The sequence below is a fragment of the Carassius auratus genome, chromosome 5, assembly GCF_003368295.1.
Source record: "Carassius auratus strain Wakin chromosome 5, ASM336829v1, whole genome shotgun sequence".
Classification (NCBI taxonomy): Eukaryota; Metazoa; Chordata; class Actinopteri; order Cypriniformes; family Cyprinidae; genus Carassius; species Carassius auratus.
The window spans coordinates 28,707,197-28,729,795 of record NC_039247.1 but is presented as its reverse complement, the minus strand read 5'-3'; the positions used below and the strand labels follow the sequence as shown (position 1 = coordinate 28,729,795).

General features: G+C 41.3%; 1 protein-coding gene across 3 annotated transcripts in view; it reads right to left on the bottom strand.

Moving 5' to 3' along the window:
• LOC113084639 (astrotactin-2-like) overlaps nucleotides 1–22,599 on the bottom strand; it is a 479,964-nt gene that overhangs the window by 263,234 nt on the left and 194,131 nt on the right. For 2 of the 3 annotated variants that reach the window (XM_026254923.1, XM_026254926.1), the window contains exon 4: nucleotides 16,291–16,440. The exons of the other annotated variant lie outside the window; for it this stretch is intronic. In XM_026254923.1, the coding sequence (XP_026110708.1) occupies nucleotides 16,291–16,440 (150 nt within the window). The remainder of the gene's footprint in view (nucleotides 1–16,290; nucleotides 16,441–22,599) is intronic. 3 annotated transcript variants of the gene reach the window in all.

Below are 22,599 nucleotides of genomic sequence, written 5' to 3'. Positions count from 1 at the left end.
CCTGTGACCCATGGTTTGTGTTGTATTCGGTTGTTTTATTACAGTCTAGTTATGTGTACTGAAATGCAGTGAGCAACGGACTTTCAAAATAAAAAGTACGTTAACGCGCGATAAACTAATTGTCGGCGTTAATTAATTAATGCGTTAACGCGATACAAACGCGTTAACTTGCCCAGCCCTAATTTATATATATATATATATATATATATATATATATATATATATATATATATATATATATATATATATACACTGAGCAATAAAGAAATATAAAATATGTCCACATTCATATATACCATCTGTTCCTGTTTCCATTTGCACCGCGAACCATTCAGCTTCTTTTTTATAATATTTTTATAATATTTTAAAGATGTATTATATAAAATAGCGCGTATAGAGAGCACTTATAGAGAGGTCACACAGTGACGTATGGATCTTCTACTGGTCCCACGTCTTCACATGATGTGAATTTGCAGGTAAGAGTTCACCAAACGTAAACTTTGGAACGCAACGGAATGCAAAATGTTTTCACATTCACTTGCATTTCCTGTCTGTTGTATTCACATGCATATGAATTGAAGTCAATGGAATGAAAAGTGACCAACGCTTTAGAGCAACATTTCCCAACTTTGTCCCTGGAGGCATACCAACAGTACACATTTTTTAACTTTTTACAATAAAATTCACCCGATTATTTTGATTATCATGTTAAACCTGATATGGATAGGTCAAATAAGGGATATATCCAAATTGTGTGCCTCCAGCAACAGGGTTGGGAATCAGTGAGTTATACAGAATACGGAAAATGACAAAACCACTACTACTATAGTGCCCATTCATGTTCCAGAGATTTTAAAGAAGACAATAAAAAATTCAACATATCTAGATAATGTCACCCTTTCATGAAAGCATACCAAATGTTACCATGAGAAGATCCGCTATGGACAATTTATTCTTTCAAACATTACATTTTTGGTGATGGCTAGCATAAGAAAGGCTGAAGAACCCTCCAGTTTTTTTTTTTTGTTTTTGTTTTTTTTTTAAAGAGAAGCATCTGCAGGTTTTTATTAAGGTCATATAAAGTTTTTTGGTTGTATACACAAATATAATAAGCCTAGCAATTTCTCTTTGAGCAGTATAAACCAAATATGATTTGACAGAAGCCAATTTCTTCTACTTCTTTACGGTGGCTCTCTATACCCACTGGATTCTGCTAATTGCTGGAAATATATTGCCACTGCTAAATTTCTCTCCTTGATACTGCAGAAAGAGAGTGCAATCTTCAGAATAGATTGAGACAACAACTTGCAATAAAAGCAACCACCCCAGGCGAGGTCAGTAAATTCATAAGTGGACTACAAATACGTGTGACACATTTTATGCTCTAGAATCATAGGTGCCCACTGTTGAGCTATTTGTGATGGGTGCCATAGAGCAGGTGTGATGTTTACGGCTGGGCCAGCCTCCAACGACTGCTACTCTACTCATCTGGTTTATGTGCATCTTCAAACTTTGATTAATGGCTCGTTTAGGGGAACAGGCATATTAATGGACAGGGTTGTTCTTTTCTTATTTTCTACAAATGAATGAATCATCAAATGCACCCAAGAAAATGCGCTGAAAAATATATGACTGACACTCAACAGTAATTGACAGTGTGCTCACTCAAACAGCCAGCCTGCATTTGAATAATAATTGTAAGTCTGATTGCTTAGAAAAATAACAGTCCACCTCTCCTCTAAAACCTTCAATATTTGAAATGTCACTCGTTCCCATTCCAAAAACAATACATAGATCAAATTGTAATACTTATGCTTTGTTTCTTAATTTTTTTTATTATCAATACTTAGTCTACAGTTATAGAGACACTAAAACATCACCAATAAATGTATTTAGGATAAACATTATTAATGTAAAATTGCTTGGACTGCCATTATAAATTTTTTTGGATTTTGTCAACAACAACAACAAAAAAAACTAATAATAATAATAATAATAATATAATAATGTTTGTCAAAATCTTACAATTTTATAATGGCAGTCCAATTATATATATATATATATATATATATATATATATATATATATATATATATATATATATATATATATATATATATGGAAAATAGAAAAAGTTCATGCTACAGTGATATTATATCATGAAAGCAGGGCATTTAACAACTTAAATAATTGATTGAAACTAAAGCTACAACAAAAAAATGTCAATGTCAGACCACAGTTACATTTTTATTGATTACATGTTTACATATAATTCACATAATAAGAATAAATTATTAATAATTTATTGAATCTTACTTATTATTATTTTTTCATCTTTTAAATATTCCTTTCTAAAGTAACAAGCTAGGCCAAAAAGTTACTGTTCATTACTTTCAAAATGTTCTACGTCTCATGGCGGCAGCATCCACACTGATGACTTTGGGCCTCCTGCACATCCATTTCAGTTATGTCTCAGAGCCAGGGGATTTCATCCAAGGGCCAATCCCCAAATGCAGAGAAGAGTTACAGCACACGCCTAGAGTGGGACCCAAGGTAAGAAACCATTCTGTCCCTCAGGGTGACTTACATTATGGGGCATATAATGTTGTAGCAGACTTGCTGTCCAGACAAGCTTTGACGCAACGGCAGTGCAAACTCCACACCGAAGTAGTCACACAAATTGGTCTGTCAACAAGGATCTATTCTTTTACTGAGAGCACTTCGTTGACTGACCAGAATGCGGTGCTCAGGCCTATCCTTTCTCGGCGTCTCCCTAGGGGGGATTCCGAATAGGAGAGATCTCCTATCTCAGGCTCTGTAACCTTTATGTCTGGACCCTGAAGGGGACCAACTAAGAAGTGCTGGCTGGCTCTGTCAGTCTTGCCATCCTGCTTAGACTTTGCCCCTGAGCTTGTCAAAGCTATTTGTACCCTCACTTTAATTATCTTCCTAAAGTTCCATTCTCAACCATGTATCCAGTCATTCTTGAAGTCTTCTGCCCTCCACCATTCGCAACAATGGAGCATCAAAGACTTTACTCTCCGTGTCCATCCAGGGTGCAGCTACCACTAGGCAAACAATGTCCCATAGGGTTAATACTGTCCTAGCCGACAAGGCTCAAGGTCAAGCTTCACCTCTTAGAGTTAGGGCCCATACAACCGGGGGTTACCATCCTCTAAGGCTCCAGCAACAGGTGTCCCCTTGCAGCAAGTGTTTGGTGCGGCAGGCTGGTCCTCCCCACACACGTTCATCAGAATCTATAGTTCACTGGCCATACTACTTCATGTTCACATGTCCTTGAATAGGCATCCCGATGTCATGTCTGAGACCTCTTCAGACACAAACTTTCAAACACAACCTTGAGGGGTCCAGACACTTCCCAGTGCAGCATGGGGCATTTTTGTTCTTATCAGCATTACTGAATTGTAGCTTTTCATGGAAATGTCTCAGGTTACCTGGGTTACCTGACTGTAACCCTATTTACTGAAAAACTGGGAATGAAAAACTGGGAATGAGATGCTGCACCTCATTGCCTCACTGTGGGCATGTCTAGACGTGTCTTCAAACAAAGGTATAACTTGAAGGTGCATCTACAGTACATACCAAGAGTTTGGACACACCTTCTCATTCAAAGAGTTTTTTTTTTTTTTTTTTTTTTTTTTTTTATGACTATGAAAATTGTAGAGTCACACTGAAGACCAAGAAGGAGAGTGATGGGGTGCTGCGCCAGATGACCTGGTCTCCACAGTCACCGGACCTGAACCCAATCGAGATGTTTTAGGGGTGAGCTGGATCGTAGACAGAAGGCTAAAGGGCCAACAAGTGCTAAGCATCTCTCGGGGATCTCCTTCAAGACTGTTGGAAGACCATTTCAGGTGACTACCTCTTGAAGCTCATCAAGAGAATGCCAAGAGTGTGCAAAGCAGTAATCAAAGCAAAAGGTGGCTACTTTGAAGAACCTAGAATATGACATATTTTCAGTTGTTTCACACTTTTTTATTATGTATATAATTCCACATGTGTTAATTCCTAGTTTTGATGCCTTCAGTGTGAATCTAAAATTTTCATAGTCATGAATATAAAGAAATCTCTTTGAATGAGAAGGTGTGTCCAAACTTTTGGTCTGTACTGTATGTCATGTCTATTTATAACCTCTCACGGTTACACATTCCAGTGATGTCTCTCACCGAGGTTATTAAAGGTGGGGTATGTATTTTTCAAAAACGTTTTCAAAAAGTTGGGCAGAGAACCAAAACAAACTTGCAGCCAATCAGCAGTAAGAGACGTGTCTACGCAAGATGTGGAGGGGAGAGTGCTCAGTGAGTACACAGGATGGACATTAGCCGAGCGACGACAGAAAAATAGAGATGGCAGATTAAAAAAAAAGAGGGAAACGTCTGCAGAATAAAAAAAGAAGGCTTTCTATAAGGCAAGAAGTAGGACCCTTGTAAATATCAGATCAGCTTTCTAGAGCTGGAGAGAACTCAAGGAGCGGGAAGGCCTGCAATAGGATGCAGAGTTTGTTTTGTTTCTTCTCGATAGGTGAATAACATTGTTTTTTTAATATATGCTGGCTTTTCCTTGAATATGTTCATGTGTCATGTTCACTTGTTTGTTTATCTGCAATCGTATTGTTGTCCCATTCAGATATGATAAAGACCACTGTTGGAAACGTTACTTTAAAAAAGTAGTTAGTTATAGTTACTCACTAATTGTTCCAAAAAGTAACTGAGTTAGTAACTGAATTACTTTATAATAAAAGTAACTCGTTACCAGGGAAAGTAACTATTTGCGTTACTGTAAAAAAAAAAGTTTCCACAAGTTAGCTAAAATGAGTAGAACAGACAGGTGTTCGTATATAATTTTTGATATTTATTGCATGTCAACAACAGACAGCAAGAGTTTTTTACTGCACTTCAAGTATCATCTTTGTAAGAAAAGTGTTTTTTTGCCACTAGCTTTGTAGATGTGTGTGTATCACATTACATGTACACATTACATGCACGTTCTTGTCACACCCTCAGCTCGTTCCCTTAGCCCCAGTCACCATTGCCAGTCACCATCCACTCAATCTCCCATGCACCGCTCACGTGAACCGTCACCTGAATACTGATTACCTGCACCTGCACCAGCAATCACCACACCTTTAAATACTCACCTCACTCATTCACTCACCGGCTGGAATCAAGATTACATGGACGCTCTTTGTGGATCTTCTACCTGCTTCTTGTGGACCGTATTGTGACTCCGTGGAGATTCAGATACAGCGATTAAGGGAAGTGACTCTTTGTTGTCAGGCCTAGCTTTGTACTTGAACTCACCTATTGATCAGTGCTTGAAGATTCACCGTCTGTGACCACACTTACCAGCTCTGTTGAAATCCTATGTTAATAAAGCTTCACGAAAGTACTTACCCGTCTTCTCCTCTCCTTGTGTGGATGTGACAGGATTCCAGCCCCGAAAACAGAACTTCATATCTCCCATGGATGTTAACGCTGCTGCTCAGGGAGCGGCTTCGGACCCGTTCACCGAAATGGTGACTGCTCTCCGCCAAGTATTACAGTCAGTTTCACCACCCACCGAAACTAGTGCTACCACCACCAACAGCACGCCCCTTGCACGTCCCGCGTGCTATGCGGGTGAACCGAGTGGCTGCAGTGGGTTTATTCTGCAGTGCTCACTGTTCATCAACGCAAATACCAGTAAATTCCCCAATGAGGCCACCAAAGTCGCCTTTATGATCTCTCTCCTCACCGGACGAGCGCTACAATGGGCAGAGGCCCTTTGGAACTCCCAGAGTCCGGTTCTATCCTCATTCGACGCCTTCGTCACCCACCTCCAGGAAGTGTTCGGGGTGGCTCTAACTCCTCTTTCAACCCATGATGAACTCTTAAATCTCCGCCAGGGAGCCACGGAAATACATGACTACACTCTCCGTTTCCGGACATTAGCCGCCACCAGTGGTTGGAACCAAACTGCCCTGCTAGCTGCATACCGTAAAGGTTTAAAGCCCCAGATCAGAAAGCAAATGGTCATTTACGACGATAATGTCAATCTCGAGACGTTCATCAGAAAAACTATAAATGTTGCTCAACACCTCTCGGCCTGTGCCTCCCCGGCCTCATATACCATCTCTCCATCAGCCAGAACGCCCTCGCCCCAACGAGACCAGGAGGAACCCATGAACACCGACTCCTACCGCCTAGATGCCTCTGAACGGAGACGCCGCATTCAGCAGCGGCTATGTTTATACTGTGGCGAGGCCACTCACCTGATCCACGCCTGCCCGGTCCGTCCGCCTCGCCCAATGGTGAGTACAGTTTCCATTACCCCATCTGTATCTCACATACCTCATATCAGAGCCCAGATCACAATTAACTCACGCAATCTTTCCATCCATGTCCTGGTGGATTCCGGAGCCGCAAGCAACTTCGTCTCATCTCACTTCGTAACCAAGCACCGTATACCCATCGTCCAGAACGAGACCACTTACCGTATCACTACCATCCAAGGATCACCATTGGGCGGTGGCAAAATAACTAAAAGGACACACGAGCTGGAGCTCGTTCTGCCCCACGGACATCGGGAACAACTGGCCCTCCTCGTACTTCCTCGCGCTACTGTTGACGTCGTCCTGGGTAGGCCGTGGCTGGCCCAACATAACCCACAAATCAACTGGAGCACAGGGGAGATCCAGGCATGGGACCCGAGATGCCAGAGTCACATTCACCATCCACCAGTCCAGAACTCACAGTCTGCGCCGCCGCACCTTCAATTGCACTCCACCTCCATGGGTAGACCTGCCCTTTACTCCTCCTACTCCGATGTGTTCAGCAAGGAACAAACCACCCGATTACCACCACACCGGCCCTGGGACTGTTGTATCGACCTGCTGCCAGGTGCCAAGCTACCACATGGGAAAATATATCCACTCTCCCGTCCTGAGCAGGTGGCAATGGAGGAATACATCCAGGAGGCTCTCGATCAGGGGTTCATCAGGCCGTCCACATCTCCAGCTGCATCCAGTTTCTTCTTCGTCCCCAAAAAGGATGGCGGACTTCGACCATGCATCGACTACCGAGTGCTAAATGACGCCACCGTCAAGTTCGCCTACCCGTTACCACTCGTTCCGGCGGCTCTGGAGGAACTGCGGGAAGCCAAGGTGTTCACCAAACTCGACCTCCGCAGTGCCTACAATCTGATCCGTATCCGAGAGGGAGACGAGTGGAAGACTGCCTTCATCACCCCTGCCGGGCACTACGAATATCAGGTTATGCCCTATGGGCTTGCTAACAGTCCATCCATCTTCCAGAGTTTCATGAACAAAATATTCCGTGATTATCTCCACCAATTCGTCATTGTCTACATAGACGATATCCTGATCTACTCCCGGAACATAGAAGAACACCAAACCCATGTCCGCCACGTCTTACAACGACTCCGAGACCACCACCTCTACCTAAAAGCTGAGAAGTGTGAGTTTCACTGCACTACCGTCTCCTTCCTCGGATACGTGATCTCTGCGGAGGGAGTTCAGATGGAGTCAGCCAAGGTAGATGCTGTGGCCAACTGGGCGGAGCCCACAACGGTGAAAGAACTCCAACGTTTCCTTGGCTTTGCCAATTTCTATCGGCGCTTTATCAAGAACTACAGCCTGCACTCGGCTCCTCTAACATCCCTTCTAAAAGGAGGTCAACGCCGGCTGCGCTGGACACCCCAAGCTCGAGAGGCCTTCAGCCATCTTAAACACCTCTTCACCTCGGCACCCATTCTTCGACATCCTGACCCGTCCAAGCCGTTCGTCGTAGAGGTTGATGCGGCCAATCACGGCATTGGAGCCGTGTTGTCTCAAAGGTCTGGTGAACCTTGCTCACTCCATCCGTGTGCGTACTTCTCTAAGAAACTCTCTCCTGCCGAATGCAATTATGGAATCGGAGACCGTGAGTTGTTGGCCATTAAACTCGCCCTTGAGGAGTGGCGGCACTGGCTAGAGGGAGCTCAGTTCCCATTCACTGTTGTCACCGACCACAAAAATCTCCAATATCTGCAGAATGCCAAAAGACTCAATGCTCGTCAGGCTCGGTGGTCACTCTTCTTTGCTCGCTTTAATTTCCAGATCACGTATCAACCCGGTCACAAGAACACTAAAGCAGATGCTCTGTCCCGTATGTACTCACCAGATCCAGACACCAACAAGCCTGATTCAATTCTACCACCCTCCGTTTTCCTCGCGCCTATCCTCTGGCAGATCGACGAGGAAATTCGAGCCGCCACCCTCGAGGAGCCTGCACCTCCGGAGGTACCCACGGGTCTAATGTACGTGCCCACCAACCAGCGACTCCCCCTACTGGAAAGTACGCACACGTCACCTGGCTCAGGACACCCTGGCAGCAGGCGAACCCTCTCGCTCATCCAGCAGAAGTACTGGTGGCCTAACATGGTTCGTGACGTTACCCGGTACATCCTCGGATGCTCGGTCTGCGCCGTTACCACCACACCTCGTCAACTTCCCGTGGGTAAATTACAACCACTACCCATTCCTCGCCGACCCTGGACCCATCTAGGGGTGGATTTCGCCACTGACCTTCCCCCCTCAGGGGGGTACACTACCATTCTAGTTGTTGTTGATCGTTTTTCTAAATTCTGCAAACTAATCCCATTAAAGGGTCTTCCCACAGCGTTCGAGACCGCCGAAGCCCTCTTCACCAACGTGTTCCGGAATTATGGCACTCCAGAGGACATTGTCTCGGACAGAGGACCTCAGTTTGTCTCCAGGGTCTGGCGAGCGTTCTTCCAACTCCTCGGAACATCCGTCAGTTTATCTTCTGGATATCACCCTCAGACCAACGGCCAGACCGAGCGGAAGATTCAAGAGATCTCACGGTACCTCCGTACTTACTGCTCCCAACACCAGGATACCTGGAGCCAGTATCTGCCGTGGGCTGAGTATGCCCAAAACTCCCTTCGCCAAACCACTACAGGCTTAACCCCTTTTCAATGTGTTTTAGGCTATCAACCACCGCTGTTTCCCTGGTCAGGAGAAGTCTCTGAAGTGCCCGCGGTAGATCACTGGTTCCAGGAGAGCGAGAGGGTGTGGGACTCAGCTCACGTCCATCTCCAGCGGGCAGTTCGGAGACATACAGAGACCGCTAACCGACGCAGATCGCCTAATCCCGTCTATCTACCTGGAGACAAGGTTTGGCTCTCCACTCGGGATATCCGCCTCCGACTGCCCTGCAAAAAGCTGAGTCCCCGCTACATAGGGCCGTTCACCATCCATTCTCAGATAAATCCCGTCACCTACCGCCTGGACCTACCACCACACTACCGGATCTCACCCACGTTTCACGTCTCACTGCTAAAACGTCACACTGATCCAGTTTCTCCTTCCTCCACAGAACCAGAACCGCCTCCCCCTCCAGACCAACCCGAAATCCTCGGAGACAACATCTACCAGGTCCAAGAGATCCTCGACTCCCGGCGGCGGAACGGCCACCTGGAATACCTCATAGATTGGGAGGGGTTCGGTCCCGAGGAGAGGTCGTGGATACCACGCAATGACATCCTGGATCCGGCTCTCCTCGAAGATTTCCACCGACAACACCCGGACCGCCCGGCTCCCAGAGGTCGTGGTCGTCCCCGTCGCCGCTCTAGGATGCCTGGAGTCACCCGTGGGGCGGGGGGTAGTGTCACACCCTCAGCTCGTTCCCTTAGCCCCAGTCACCATTGCCAGTCACCATCCACTCAATCTCCCATGCACCGCTCACGTGAACCGTCACCTGAATACTGATTACCTGCACCTGCACCAGCAATCACCACACCTTTAAATACTCACCTCACTCATTCACTCACCGGCTGGAATCAAGATTACATGGACGCTCTTTGTGGATCTTCTACCTGCTTCTTGTGGACCGTATTGTGACTCCGTGGAGATTCAGATACAGCGATTAAGGGAAGTGACTCTTTGTTGTCAGGCCTAGCTTTGTACTTGAACTCACCTATTGATCAGTGCTTGAAGATTCACCGTCTGTGACCACACTTACCAGCTCTGTTGAAATCCTATGTTAATAAAGCTTCACGAAAGTACTTACCCGTCTTCTCCTCTCCTTGTGTGGATGTGACAGTTCTTGCCTTGGACCGCAATGAATTTGAAGTAGTGCTTATATCTCCATCTTGAAAATGGCAAATTTTCATCGCTTGCCTGACTCGCCACCTCTGCTGCTGCTGCTGCTGCTGCTGCTGCGAATCTCTGTTTAGCTGTTGTGTTCATGCATGTGTGTTGTTTGGCGCCACTGGCATATAAACACTGGCTCTGATTGGCTACCATGAAACAAATTACTCTGCCTTAACCAATCATAATCTCTTATCTCGTTATTAACCCACCTCCTTACTCCCTGTGTGAGCCAGTGGTGCGTTCGGATTACATAGTTTATTAAATCAATGCTTATTAAATAGTAACACACCGCATTTAACGTCCAGTAATGTTAACAATGAACAAATTACGTTGTTACCTAACGCCATTCTTTTAAACGGCGTTATTTCAAACACTGATAAAGACACATACATTTCCACACCCTATAACCCTGGAGCATCTAAACCTCCTCCAGTGCCTGTTTCAAGTGTCAGTTCCCAAAGTGTGTCCAAAAAGCAAGATAATATGTGTTATAAAGCAGATTCTGCCATAATTGTTGCCTGGGTTGCATACGTATGTGTGGGGCGGAGTTATCAAAATAGGGGTGAGTCCCTTTTGTGGTAGGGGCGTGTTTGTTTTGGTAATTTGAAATATCATCATTGACTACGAGAATTCAATCACTCTTGGCATGTTCCATGACTCACAGTGGATCAAACAGAGAATCTTCTCATCAGTGTTAATTAAACGTAACATCTAGTTCCTGCATTTATTCAGGGAACAGGGTTACAGTCAATTAACCAGAGGCGTTTTTCCTTCTTTTCGGTTATTACAAAAACACGCAAGTTTATGATTCTTACACATTTTGTTAATCTAGAAAATGTACACAAATTAACTGCAGTTTGCAGAAGCATTAGCATAAACACAACAAGACAGGAAGATCTAGTTTCTGCTAAAAAAAAAGGAAACAGAACCACAAGCCATGCCTATAAAGGAGCAGCCTTTAAGATGAAATATCACTGCATTCATGCTGGGTTCACACACAGCACAAGACACTTATTAAATGTATTCATAAACCAAGTGCTTTGTCAACAAAATGGATCTGTTCAATACATATTTGATTGTGGGCCTATTTTTCACTGAATCAATTTACTGGCAGCAGGAGAAAAAGAATGTCTGTGTGATGTATTTCACTTGTCCTTTTACAGTGGCATTGAATTGCAGCAGCTTTCCATCTAAATAATATGAAGATATAAGATATTTCCCAAACCCTAGTGAGCAGCTGTGCTGTATAGGCAACTGCCTATACTGTATATGGTTGCGTACACAGGAGTTAACATCAACTCTAAGTAAAATGTTAGGTTGACTTAAAAACAAGTTTTAAGAAAAGAAAGAAAAAATAAAAGTTTACAGTGAGTACTCTTCAAAGTGTATTTTCATCAATTAAAAGTATAAAGCAAGTAAACTAACTGTACATTTTTTAACTTGTTTTACTTGAACTACAAAAAACAAAACAAAAAATAATATCTATCTATATATACATACTATTTAACTTCAAAAACTTTACTACTCAAACTAAAAAAGAAAAGAAAAGGAAATACACCTTTAAACTTAAAAGTGGGGTAATTCTGTTCCAAGAATTATTGAAATAGCACACTTAGAAATATAACACTAGTACATTACATTGATTTGATTGATATACTTAATTCAAAGTATAATCCTTTTTCTGTAAGGGAAGACAAATTCTTGCACACTATTAACCATTGTGCAGCAAATGTCTTTAAAAGTATTTTAAACCCGAGGCACAGCCAAACACATCTATCTCAGGTAGTTATGGAGAGCCAACAGGTGTGTTCGACTTCACGCAGCACTGCGCAGACTGATTGGCGAGAGTAACCGCTTGCAGTCGGAGGCGGAATTGAAAGTGGAGACATCAAGTCAGACACTTTCTGCTGCTGGTAGTGATGCTCTCGCTGCATACTTTATCACAGATGAAGTGAATAACATACAATGTCTATCAAATACACGGACATTGCAAAACTAAATGCATGCGAGAAGTGATAAGGAAATAACTCCTCCTCAAACTTCCCGCTGGCCTGTGTCTTACTCTCACATTGGCTTTAGGTCATCACAGATGTCTTTTTCAGTCAGAACTCATTTCACACAGCAGGATTTTGAATCACAGACAGGTCCAGATATTTAGCATGACAGATATTTCATGGGCATCACAGATTCTCTCAGATCGCATCTTTAATAATTCAGACTGCGAGCACCAATTTGTTGGGGCTAAAATCGTTTAGTATGAACTCAGCATAACGGGGTGTTTACAAGACACCTGTTGGTGTAGCCATCCCCAAAAGAGCTGGGAATGCCGGTTCTTATAACGGAGGATAAAAACTTAACACACTGACAGTCAACTTCTGTTTGCCCTGCATGCACACTCTACACTGAGAATAAGCAGTGGCCATTTATTAGTAATTGCACACCGGTGTGTCACCCCACCCTCTTCCAGAAACTAAGTCACAGGGTCAATTGAGAACAATATACAATGACATCACTCAACAACACCAGTTTCAACTAAAATAGGAAAACCTTTTATGCATTTTGTCTGTTCATTTACATGACCAATACATTTTGGGGCCTGAAAATGCAAACATTTGAAAACAGGTTCCAAGGTGCAAAAACAACATTTGTGAAAACGGTGATGTCATGTTCATTATGTGTTTCAGAGATTCTTTGCAAAGTGACATTACCAGCTACTGGTCTGACATGCATAATCCAGTTTTTTTTTAGTCCTTTTCATGGATCTGTGTGAACAGGGATTGTTTAGACTACATTGCTGTTGACCCTGCCATCACATTCTGTAAAAAAAGTCTCCTTAAAAAAATCGATCAATCTAAAATTCCATAAAATATTGAGGAGACTCAGATAAGACCTGAATCTCAATCAGCAACTGTCCTGACTCCTTTCTTCAGCCTGTGGCAGAGGGTGTGAATAATTAGTGTCAGGAGTGTGAGTGCTGGTGTCAGACCTCTTGGCTTTGGACACAGATGGTGTTCTCCCCTGCAGCAGCACAGGTCACGTTAGCATAGCTAATCACTGTCAGAGAGACACTTCATATCCGTGCCTGCCAACATGCTTACCATACTGACACCAGCCGAGAATCCTCTCGCCTTCTTGTCTTGTTTTGGAAAATTATTCTGATTGAGTGGCGTAAAAGATCCACGATGGTAATTAATTGACTCTGAGGGCACACAAATAGAAACCTCATGCTGAGCTTGATGAAGCTTATTAGGATGAGAAAACTGAACTTTTACAACAGAACTTGTAAAATTTCAAGAATAATGTCAGCAAATCTGAGGAATTTCATAAGGGAACACCCTTATGAAAAAGAAGTGTGCTTAATTGTACTGGATGTGCACATTTCGAATTTTTTTAACACTATACTTTCACATAATATACTAATGAAACGAATGGCCAAGTGTACTTAAAGAGTCATGACTGTTTCTTAACACACTTAAGTACAATTTTAAAAAGTAATAAATTTTAAATAATATTTTGTCTTGCTCAGAAGAACAACATTTTTGACATGTTGACTAACATACTAAAGCACATGTAAAGTACCAGTGAAAATAACAATTTTAACTGTAGTGTGTTATTCAGTATTATACTGTATTTAAAGTAAATATATTATGAGTACAAAAATGTATGTAAATGTAATGTAAAATGTAAATTCCAAATATATTTAAATACATACAAGTATATTTTAGTTTTTCATAACTGTTTGTCAGTACATTCAACAGTAATTTTAACCATATTTCAGAGACAACAGAATTATGACATGACATATAAAGATCTACTGAAGACCAACTTAAGAAAAAAAAAAAAAAAAAAAAAAAAAAGACGTACTGAAATATGTCTTACAACAGATTTGGGTTCAAATATACAAAATGGTTCTGGTAACCAAGAATGTTTGAAGGTATTAAAGCGCAAATATTTTTTTAGCATATAAGCACTAAAATTCGTATGACTTTAGAATAAAATATATGCATATGGAATATTTTGATTGTAATTTTACTGCATGATGCTCCTTTATCAATGTTTTATCAAAGCTTAGTCAAAATAGGCTTTCATTGTATGAGAAAGAAAGGCCTTTCAGAACAAAACGAGGATGAGAACATTGAAATATTTCACTAAAATGCTTGCACAAGCCCCAAGAACTTCTACAGCAGCCGGATGTGTGTCAGCCTGGCATCTCTGACCATAAAACTGGCATAAGCAGCTCCCCTCCCTCAAACTTTCTGAGTCTTAATCTACTTACCAGACCAACCCCGCATGTAAATCTATGCAAATGTGCAGCGGGAACTGTGTGGAAAGCAAAATCACAAGCCATGAGAGAAAATGAGAAACTCTCGACACAGAATGCAGCGTCAGGCACAGTGGTATTAGCGTATCATACTGACCCCCCTCTCATGTAATATTTGATTCATTTGGTTCCTTTTTATTTTTGGAAAGGCGTAATCTGCTCGTAGCGGCCCGGTGAACTCTCACTTCCTCTCGCTTTAATTGAGTTCCAGCTCTGCGCCAGAGTTTGTCCCATTAGCCTGTTTGTTATCCTCAATGGATGCAGAAAAGAGTTTTGTGCTGAAGGCAATTTTTTTGTGGGCAGTAATTAAGGGTCCTGGAAAGAGGGGTGAGGCGTTAAAAAATCGAGGCTAAAATGGATTCTTTTCACACTTCTCTATTTTAGTGCTCTGACCCGGCAGACAACGCATTCACTCGGGTTTCATTTCAGGGTGGATGTTTTTAGGGCCGTTTCATAGTCAACGGGAGAAACGCGAGCAAGCAACGCGAGCGACGCGCTCCCTTTCATAGTCTAAACAGTGAACGCAAGCGTCACGGGTGATGCGTGTATGCAATACACTGCTCACGCAACAGGGGGTAGTAGAGTCGGGTGATATTAGTAGAGTCAGGTTGCGTGATATTCAGATCACAATGACAACTGAAGAGGAGTGTATTCTGTTGCTGATGAACTATCGTATAAATGTGGATGAATACGTATAAGTTCGCATAATTTTTCCTCTTCGCCCGCCATTGTATTCAAACCTTCTTCTTCTGTAAACACAATATACTTGAATTAATGTACAATACTTGCAATGTCGCCCCCACCGACAACGCATAGTATTGTGTGAATCGGCGCGTCGCGTATCAAAAACTAGGACGACACATTTGGCTACACACCGACGCATAATGGCGGCCGTAGCGTAACGATGTGTAGCCTCAGGGACGCGTATGCGTACAGATGCGTTGACTATGAAACGGCCCTTAAGCTCTCACCTGATTGGGTGTCATGGGCATGAGCTGAATTTATGTAAGGATGAGGCAAAGTCGCCTCTGTGCTTGGGATCTATATTTTAGTTCTGTTCAAATCCATAAAACATTTAAATGTTTTTTACACAGTGTTAATGGAATGCCAACTACATATACTATCATTAAGCAACCGATACTATTTATACTGGTTTTCTATATATATATATATATATATATATATATATATATATATATATATATATATATATATATATATATATATATATATATATATATATATATATACAAAGTCAAGTAAAAATCTTTTGTTATATCATTTTCTGACCATAAGTGACCAGATTCTCTGTCATCACAAGTGTCATGATGGTTGCAGGCAGAGGGTAGCAGGTTTAATGCTTCTTGAGAACCAGCTCACTCGCAGGTCAAGTTAATTTTGGTTTGAACGTGTGGTTGACTTTGTAATCAGTTTGTCCAATCCCACTAGTTCGACGCATTCAGACTGATTTGCAGAGTGTTGTGAGCATCTGGAAGGGTAATGAGCCAGTCACAGCATGATAGAGGACTCCTCTCGTCTGACTTTTCACCTATATTTCTTTCTCTATTTCCTCGTTCACATTCACAGCACACGCAATGAGGAAAGCAAAAGAGTTGGTCTCTCTGGATTTTATTTTATTTTATTTTAAGAAGCCAATGGCTATTGACTTTAAATACATAATTATGATTGATTGATTGATTGATTGATTGATTGATTGACTTCTATTATGTAAGGCAAGTTTATTTGAGCAATCCCAACAAGAGATGATGTTTGAGTGTGTCAGTGTATTGCAAACCTCTGTTGTGAGTTTGTCCTCTCTTGCGGCCAGTAGAGGAGCTGTGTGTTACGTTCTGGAAGTGTGTGATCTCCATCGTGGTGTTGGTCCGGAAACTCTCTTTAAACCTCTGCATCAGGGCCTCTACGCTCTCCTGATCAGGGTCCAGCACTAAAATAAACACACACACATATACACACGAACCCATGAGACACTGGAAGACACACACCGCTGCTGAAAGGCATTGGAGGGCAGCGATGATTTACTACATGAGTGAAAATGCTGAAGTCATGCTTATCTATTCCTGTTTAAAAAAAGAAAAAAAAGAAAAGATAGATGAGCGTAAAGGCTGTGAGATGATTTACTCAGTAAACGCTTTGTCCTTAAAAGAGAAATGATAGCATATGAGTTATGCATCTCTAGAACTTCATTTATCGTGTCTTTAACACATTCTCCTTTCCTGTCCTCTCTTATCGCTCCACATCATCTCGTTGCTCTTATCATGAACAGGCGGGCTTTGATGTGCACACTTTGGAAAGAAAGATAAAGAATGTGGAAAAAAGTGCAGGGCATGAGGGAAGAGAGTTTCCTCTTCAGCAGTTTGCACAAGTAAAAGACCTTTTGTTATCACCATGAGAGTAAAAGTCATAATACTCTCGAGATGGGTTCCTCCTGCAGAGTCAATGCTCTGCAGAAACAGTCCTTGAAAAAAGCCCAGAAGACCCAAATACATTTAATAGCGGTGAAATACACTACCTGGCTAATAGTGTTTGACCATGCTTTTTGAACATTTGATTTCAAAACCATGGCTGATATGGTGCTTCAACTGGTTTCACACTTCTGGAAAGATTGTGGGAACATGGTTGCAGGAATTTACTCCCATTTGAACACAACAGCATAAGTGAGATCCTGCCTTGATATCTGTTAGAGCAGCCTGTGCCACAGTCCTATTACCCATTCATCCCGAAAGGTTTTCACTATGCTCCATGTGCAGGCCTGTCATGGTCTGCCACACTAGACTGATAAACCATTTTAGTGGCGGAATCCCCTTGAAAGGAGAAAAAACTTTTTTTTTTTAAATACTTAAGGATATACTTATTTGCACCTTGGACACTAAATTGCATGTACATTGCAATTGAATTTGAGATGTTCAGTAGTTTTAATTTATATTATCTGAACTTTTCAGATGTACATATTTATATTCTGTCTCATAATTTGATTGCCTTTGAAATATGGTCAAAGTGTGCGGCTGAATGTACTGGCAATCATTCATGGTAAACTAAAATACACTTATGATGTCATTCTACTGCATATGTCATGTTTGTACTTACACATATATAATTGTGAAGTTGCAATTTAGTATAATTAAAATACACTAAATGTAGTTAACTACTGTTAAAATTCTAATCATGCACTTTATATGTGCTTTGGTATGTAAATCAACACATCGGAATAAGTGTACTTCGTTAAAACATGACAAAGATGTTTAAAACATTGATTTAAAATGTGTTGAAAAACTTAAGTGATATTTTATACTTTATCTGTAAGTACAGGGTTTTAATTTTTTTTATAATTTCAATAATTTAAGTGCTCTTTGGTGAACTTCATTCTTCATTAAAGTCTAAATGTTTGATTTTGTAAATCTGTTAGTAATGTGTGGGGGCATTCAAAGAATCTTGACTATGACCCTATGTTTTGCATTATTTCATAGAGTCACACTATAAAGTTATACAAATGTTTTACAATTCAACTAAAACCACGTGAAGGGTGGTGGCGAGTACATTTTAAAGTGTTTTATTTGCTTGCCAAAAAGATCAAATTGGCTTGCCAAAAAGTGAATGAATAAATAAATAATTCTGCACGGGGTCACTGCATGATTTTAGTAAATGTCTTTGGCCCCCCATTTGGAAATCAACAGTACTTCCAAACGGGGGGCCAAAGCAAAAACAAACATTTGGCGCGATGTCCATAATGCTGCAATGTTTGTATTGTATTTCCAACTGGCAGCAAATCAGAGTGCCTCAGGGGACGCCGCTGACCCATCTCAACATGTTCTGGCCCATTTGCACTGCAGCCGAGGCATAATATATAAAAATAAACTTCCCCTTTGTCTGCTCCAGGAGTGGGAGGAGGTGAAACAGAGAGATGGAGTGGGATGAGATGCCTCAAAAAGTCGCAAACAATTTATCTCCCACCTCCATTACAAAGACGCATCGCTACTCCCTACGGCCGGTACTGCATCACAACTTCAATTAACTTGAGATATGTAGAGGGCCGCTCTCTCCACGGAGGCATAATGGCTCTGGACAGGGGCGATTTCCTCGCCGTACTGTGAGGCTTTATATTGAAGGCCCCCTGATGGAGAAGTTTGCAGATGGATGAGGCCGTGGTCCCTGTAGTGAGCAACTGGTAATTTATTTTGCTGATTTTCACTGGTGTGTGCCATTCTGTCTAATTAGCAGCTGCTTGCTAAATCTAAGTGTCGAACTTATGTGTAGATACTGTTCACTAGACACAAGATCAGTGTGGATAAACGTGCTGTGAAAGCATTTTATCGCTGTGCACATACAGAAGAAAAATAAAAGCTTGCGGCTTTTATTTTGTAAGAGTGTAGAACCAGCCAGCCGACACTCTGAAAAAACAGGGTTATTTATTGACAACACTGGTTCCATAAAAAAAAATAAAAAATAAAAAAATTAAATTAGTTTCTACAGATTAATAAAATATTATTCACAATTGGATAAAATTATTCTTTAAACTGCTCACTGAAAGATTCTTTGGAGAAACTAAATGGTTCTGCTATGACATGACTCTGAAGAGTGAAGGACAAAGGTTAGTGCTGCAACCATAAATATTAAAGGGATAGTTCCCCCAATAATCAAAATTATGTTATTAATAACCCGTAAGACCTCCGTTTATCTTCAGAACACAGTTTAAGATATTTTAGATTTAGTCCGAGAGCTCTCAGTCCCTCCATTGAAGCTGTGTGTACGGTATACTGTCCATGTCCAGAAAGGTAAGAAAAACATCATCAAAGTAGTCCATGTGACATCAGAGGGTCAGTTAGAATGTTTTGAAGCATCGAAAATACATTTTGGTCCAAATATAGCAAAAACTACGACTTTATTTAGCATTGTCTTCTCTTCAATGTCTGTTGTGAGAGAGAGTTCAAAACTCTGCTGTGATATCTGTGATGTAACCGGATCTTCTTGAACCAGTTCACTATATCGAACTGAATCGTTTAAAACAGTTCACGTCTCCATTAACTTTTTTAATGTGGCAGACACTCCCTCTGAGTTCAAACAAACCAACATCCCGGAGTAATTCATTTACTCAAAAAGTACACTGTCTGAACTGCTGTGAAGAGAGAACTGAAGAGAACACCGAGCTGAGGCAAAAGATTGACTCGTTCTCGAGTCAAGAACCGGTTGCATCGGTTTTCGGATCACCAGTAGTTCTTTCGGACAGTTTGATTCAATAAACCAGTTGAAGAAAACAGTTCACCGGTTCTTTTGCGCTCAACTTAATGACTTTATTTGTGATGATTGCCCTTGATTCAAGCCTTCGGTTTACCTATGCTCATAACACTAGCACAGAACCAGTTCAGAATCAATCACCAAAAGAATCAGTTCTGTTCAGACGCTCTGTGTGTCATTCTGATTAGTTCTGAACGATATGGTAAAAATAACATATCTCAATTTTCATGCCAGATATCTCAGTATCGATACGATATGACTATGTGTTCTTTTGCTAAGCACGACCTGCACACCACGTCACTCTGGTTTACATCGTCTTTTCTGAATCCAAATGTAGCACCCTGCAAAATTTACATATTGTTTATTGTGTTCTGTTAACAGAACTGGGCCAGTTCAATTGTTCTTGGTGTGTAATATTTACTTTTGTTTGTTTGTTACAAGTATTTGATATTAATTCATATTTGTTATTGAGTTATACAATTGTAAGGGGTTGAAATATCCTCTGTTGTGATTAACCTTTGAACCCTCTGTTATTTTATTTTGCATTGGGTGGCTAGGTGTCAGTTTTGTTTATTATCCAATCAGTGCCATCCAGAGAGCAGTTTGGCAAACTACCGGATTTTTGAGGGGGCGGGACAAAAGAAACCGGGAGAGACAGAAAGAGGGGGAAAAAAAAAAAAATTGGGAGAGCTATGAGCTAATTGCAAGTTCTGCACGATTGATTACTGTTAATCAAAGTTAAGAGCCAGGGGATTTATTTATTTATTTATTGTCATTGTGTTACCCTGTTAAAACGGGAGAGTGAGCTTTGTTTTGGAGCTGGTCAAATCGGCCACAGAGACTCTACTGAAGCCATGTGCGAACTGTTACTGCATAGCCATGTGCGTCGGATGCGGCCATACATGTTGCTGTAAGAAATGTGCTCATGATTCGCGCTGATTCCGGAGGTGTCTTGTGTTTGCACACGGACGAGACGGAGGTTCAGGACAGCTTCATTGCGTATCTTACCACGGGACAGAACGGTTTGGACAGACGGGCACAATAATCTTCCTGTTTTACCAAGGAACTGTGAGTAAAGACTATATCCTTTGGAAATATTTCACCCGAGCTCCAACAAGCGCGCCATCGTTGTGGTACCACAAAACTGAGCCTTATAAGTAGAAAAAAAAAAAAACCCCGGGGTAATGTTCAGTTATTTTATTTAATAATAAGGACCTGTTGAAAGGGAAATTCACATGTTTCTGAAAATTTATATAAATACATTTTGAGTTGAACATTCAATCTTTGTGGTCTGATATTTAATTGTGTTCGATTGGTGTGATTCTTTTATTTTTATTTATTTATTTATTTGGCAAATAAGGGTTATAGTGTTTAAGTGCATGTGCATTTGATAAATCCCTAAAAAGTTAAATTGAGGAGGAGGGTTACACAAAATACTTCCAAATTATGGAAGATGATTTATGTTTTGGGACCAAGTCAGATTCTGCACTGCCACCGGCCACATTATCTCCCGCACTCATTTCTTTCTTTCTAATGTCTTTCTAACACTTGCATGTATTTGACAATTGGAATATCAGATATTTAATGCCATAACTAACACATTTGTGAATATTCTGAATAAAAAAGGAAAAATGATATAAAAGCAGATAATCATTCATTCAGCGCTGTTTCTGCTGCAGTGTGTCACGTGACAAGCAATGACGCGTCACCATGGAAACACCGCCCCCCCTCTCACAATATAGTTCCCACATCCCTAGTGTGTGTGTGCTGGCTTTAGCGGTGCAGTCAAGGATGCTCGTAAAACTGATGTCTGTTGTGACTGCCAGAGTTGTATGCAGGGCGAGCGCAGAGAGGGGAAATCTATATCGTCTATATTATTGCTTTTTTCGATTATTAATATCTTGAAAGTTCATATCTAGATATAGATACGATAACGATATATCGTTCAGCCCTAATTCTGTTTCAGGCTGAATCACAAATACGCAGGATCATCAGCTCCTCGGTTCTCGAACCAGACACATCTGACAGAAACGGTTCTTGACTTGAGAACGAGTCATTATCTGGCTCGGCTCGGTGTTCATCTTCAGTTCTCTCTTCACAGCAGTACAGTCAGTGCTTTAATAAATTCTAGCTGACCCTCTGATGTCACATGGACTACTTTGATGATGTTTTTCTTACCTTTCTGGACATGGACAGTATACTGTACACACAGTTTCAATGGAGGGACTGAGAGCTCTTGGACTAAATCTAAAAGGTCTTATGGGTTTGGAACAACATGAGGGTGAGTTATTAATGACATAATTTGATTATTGGGTGAACTAACCCTTTAGGTCATATCTATTGTTGTTCAGCATCTATTCATTACAATAGGAATCCACACAACTATGAATGCAGGTGAAGGATTTCTCCATACATAATTCGCCACAGGATCAGGATAGTTTAGCAAATTGGGCATGTTGGACAACAAAAAGTTATTTGGTATAAAAGCCCTTGTTCAAACAGTCATTAAAAGTTTTTTTTTTTTTTTTTTAATCACTCAATGGCCTAGGACCGAAACACATTGCAGATATGCTCGCTGGATACAAACCTAACAGACCACTCAGATCATTAGGATTGAGTCAGTTAGAAATACCAAGGGTTCACACAAAACAAAGGGTCTGCTTTTAGCTATTATGCTGCCCGCATTTGGAACAAGCTTCCAGAAGAGATCAGATGTGCTAAATCATCTGTTTCTTTGTCCATTTATTTAATGAGCACTATGCAATTTCCAGACTGATTGCACTATATTTTATGTTTAATTGTATTTTATTCTTAACTATTTTAAATTCATTTTAAACCTTTTAAATGAAATTTT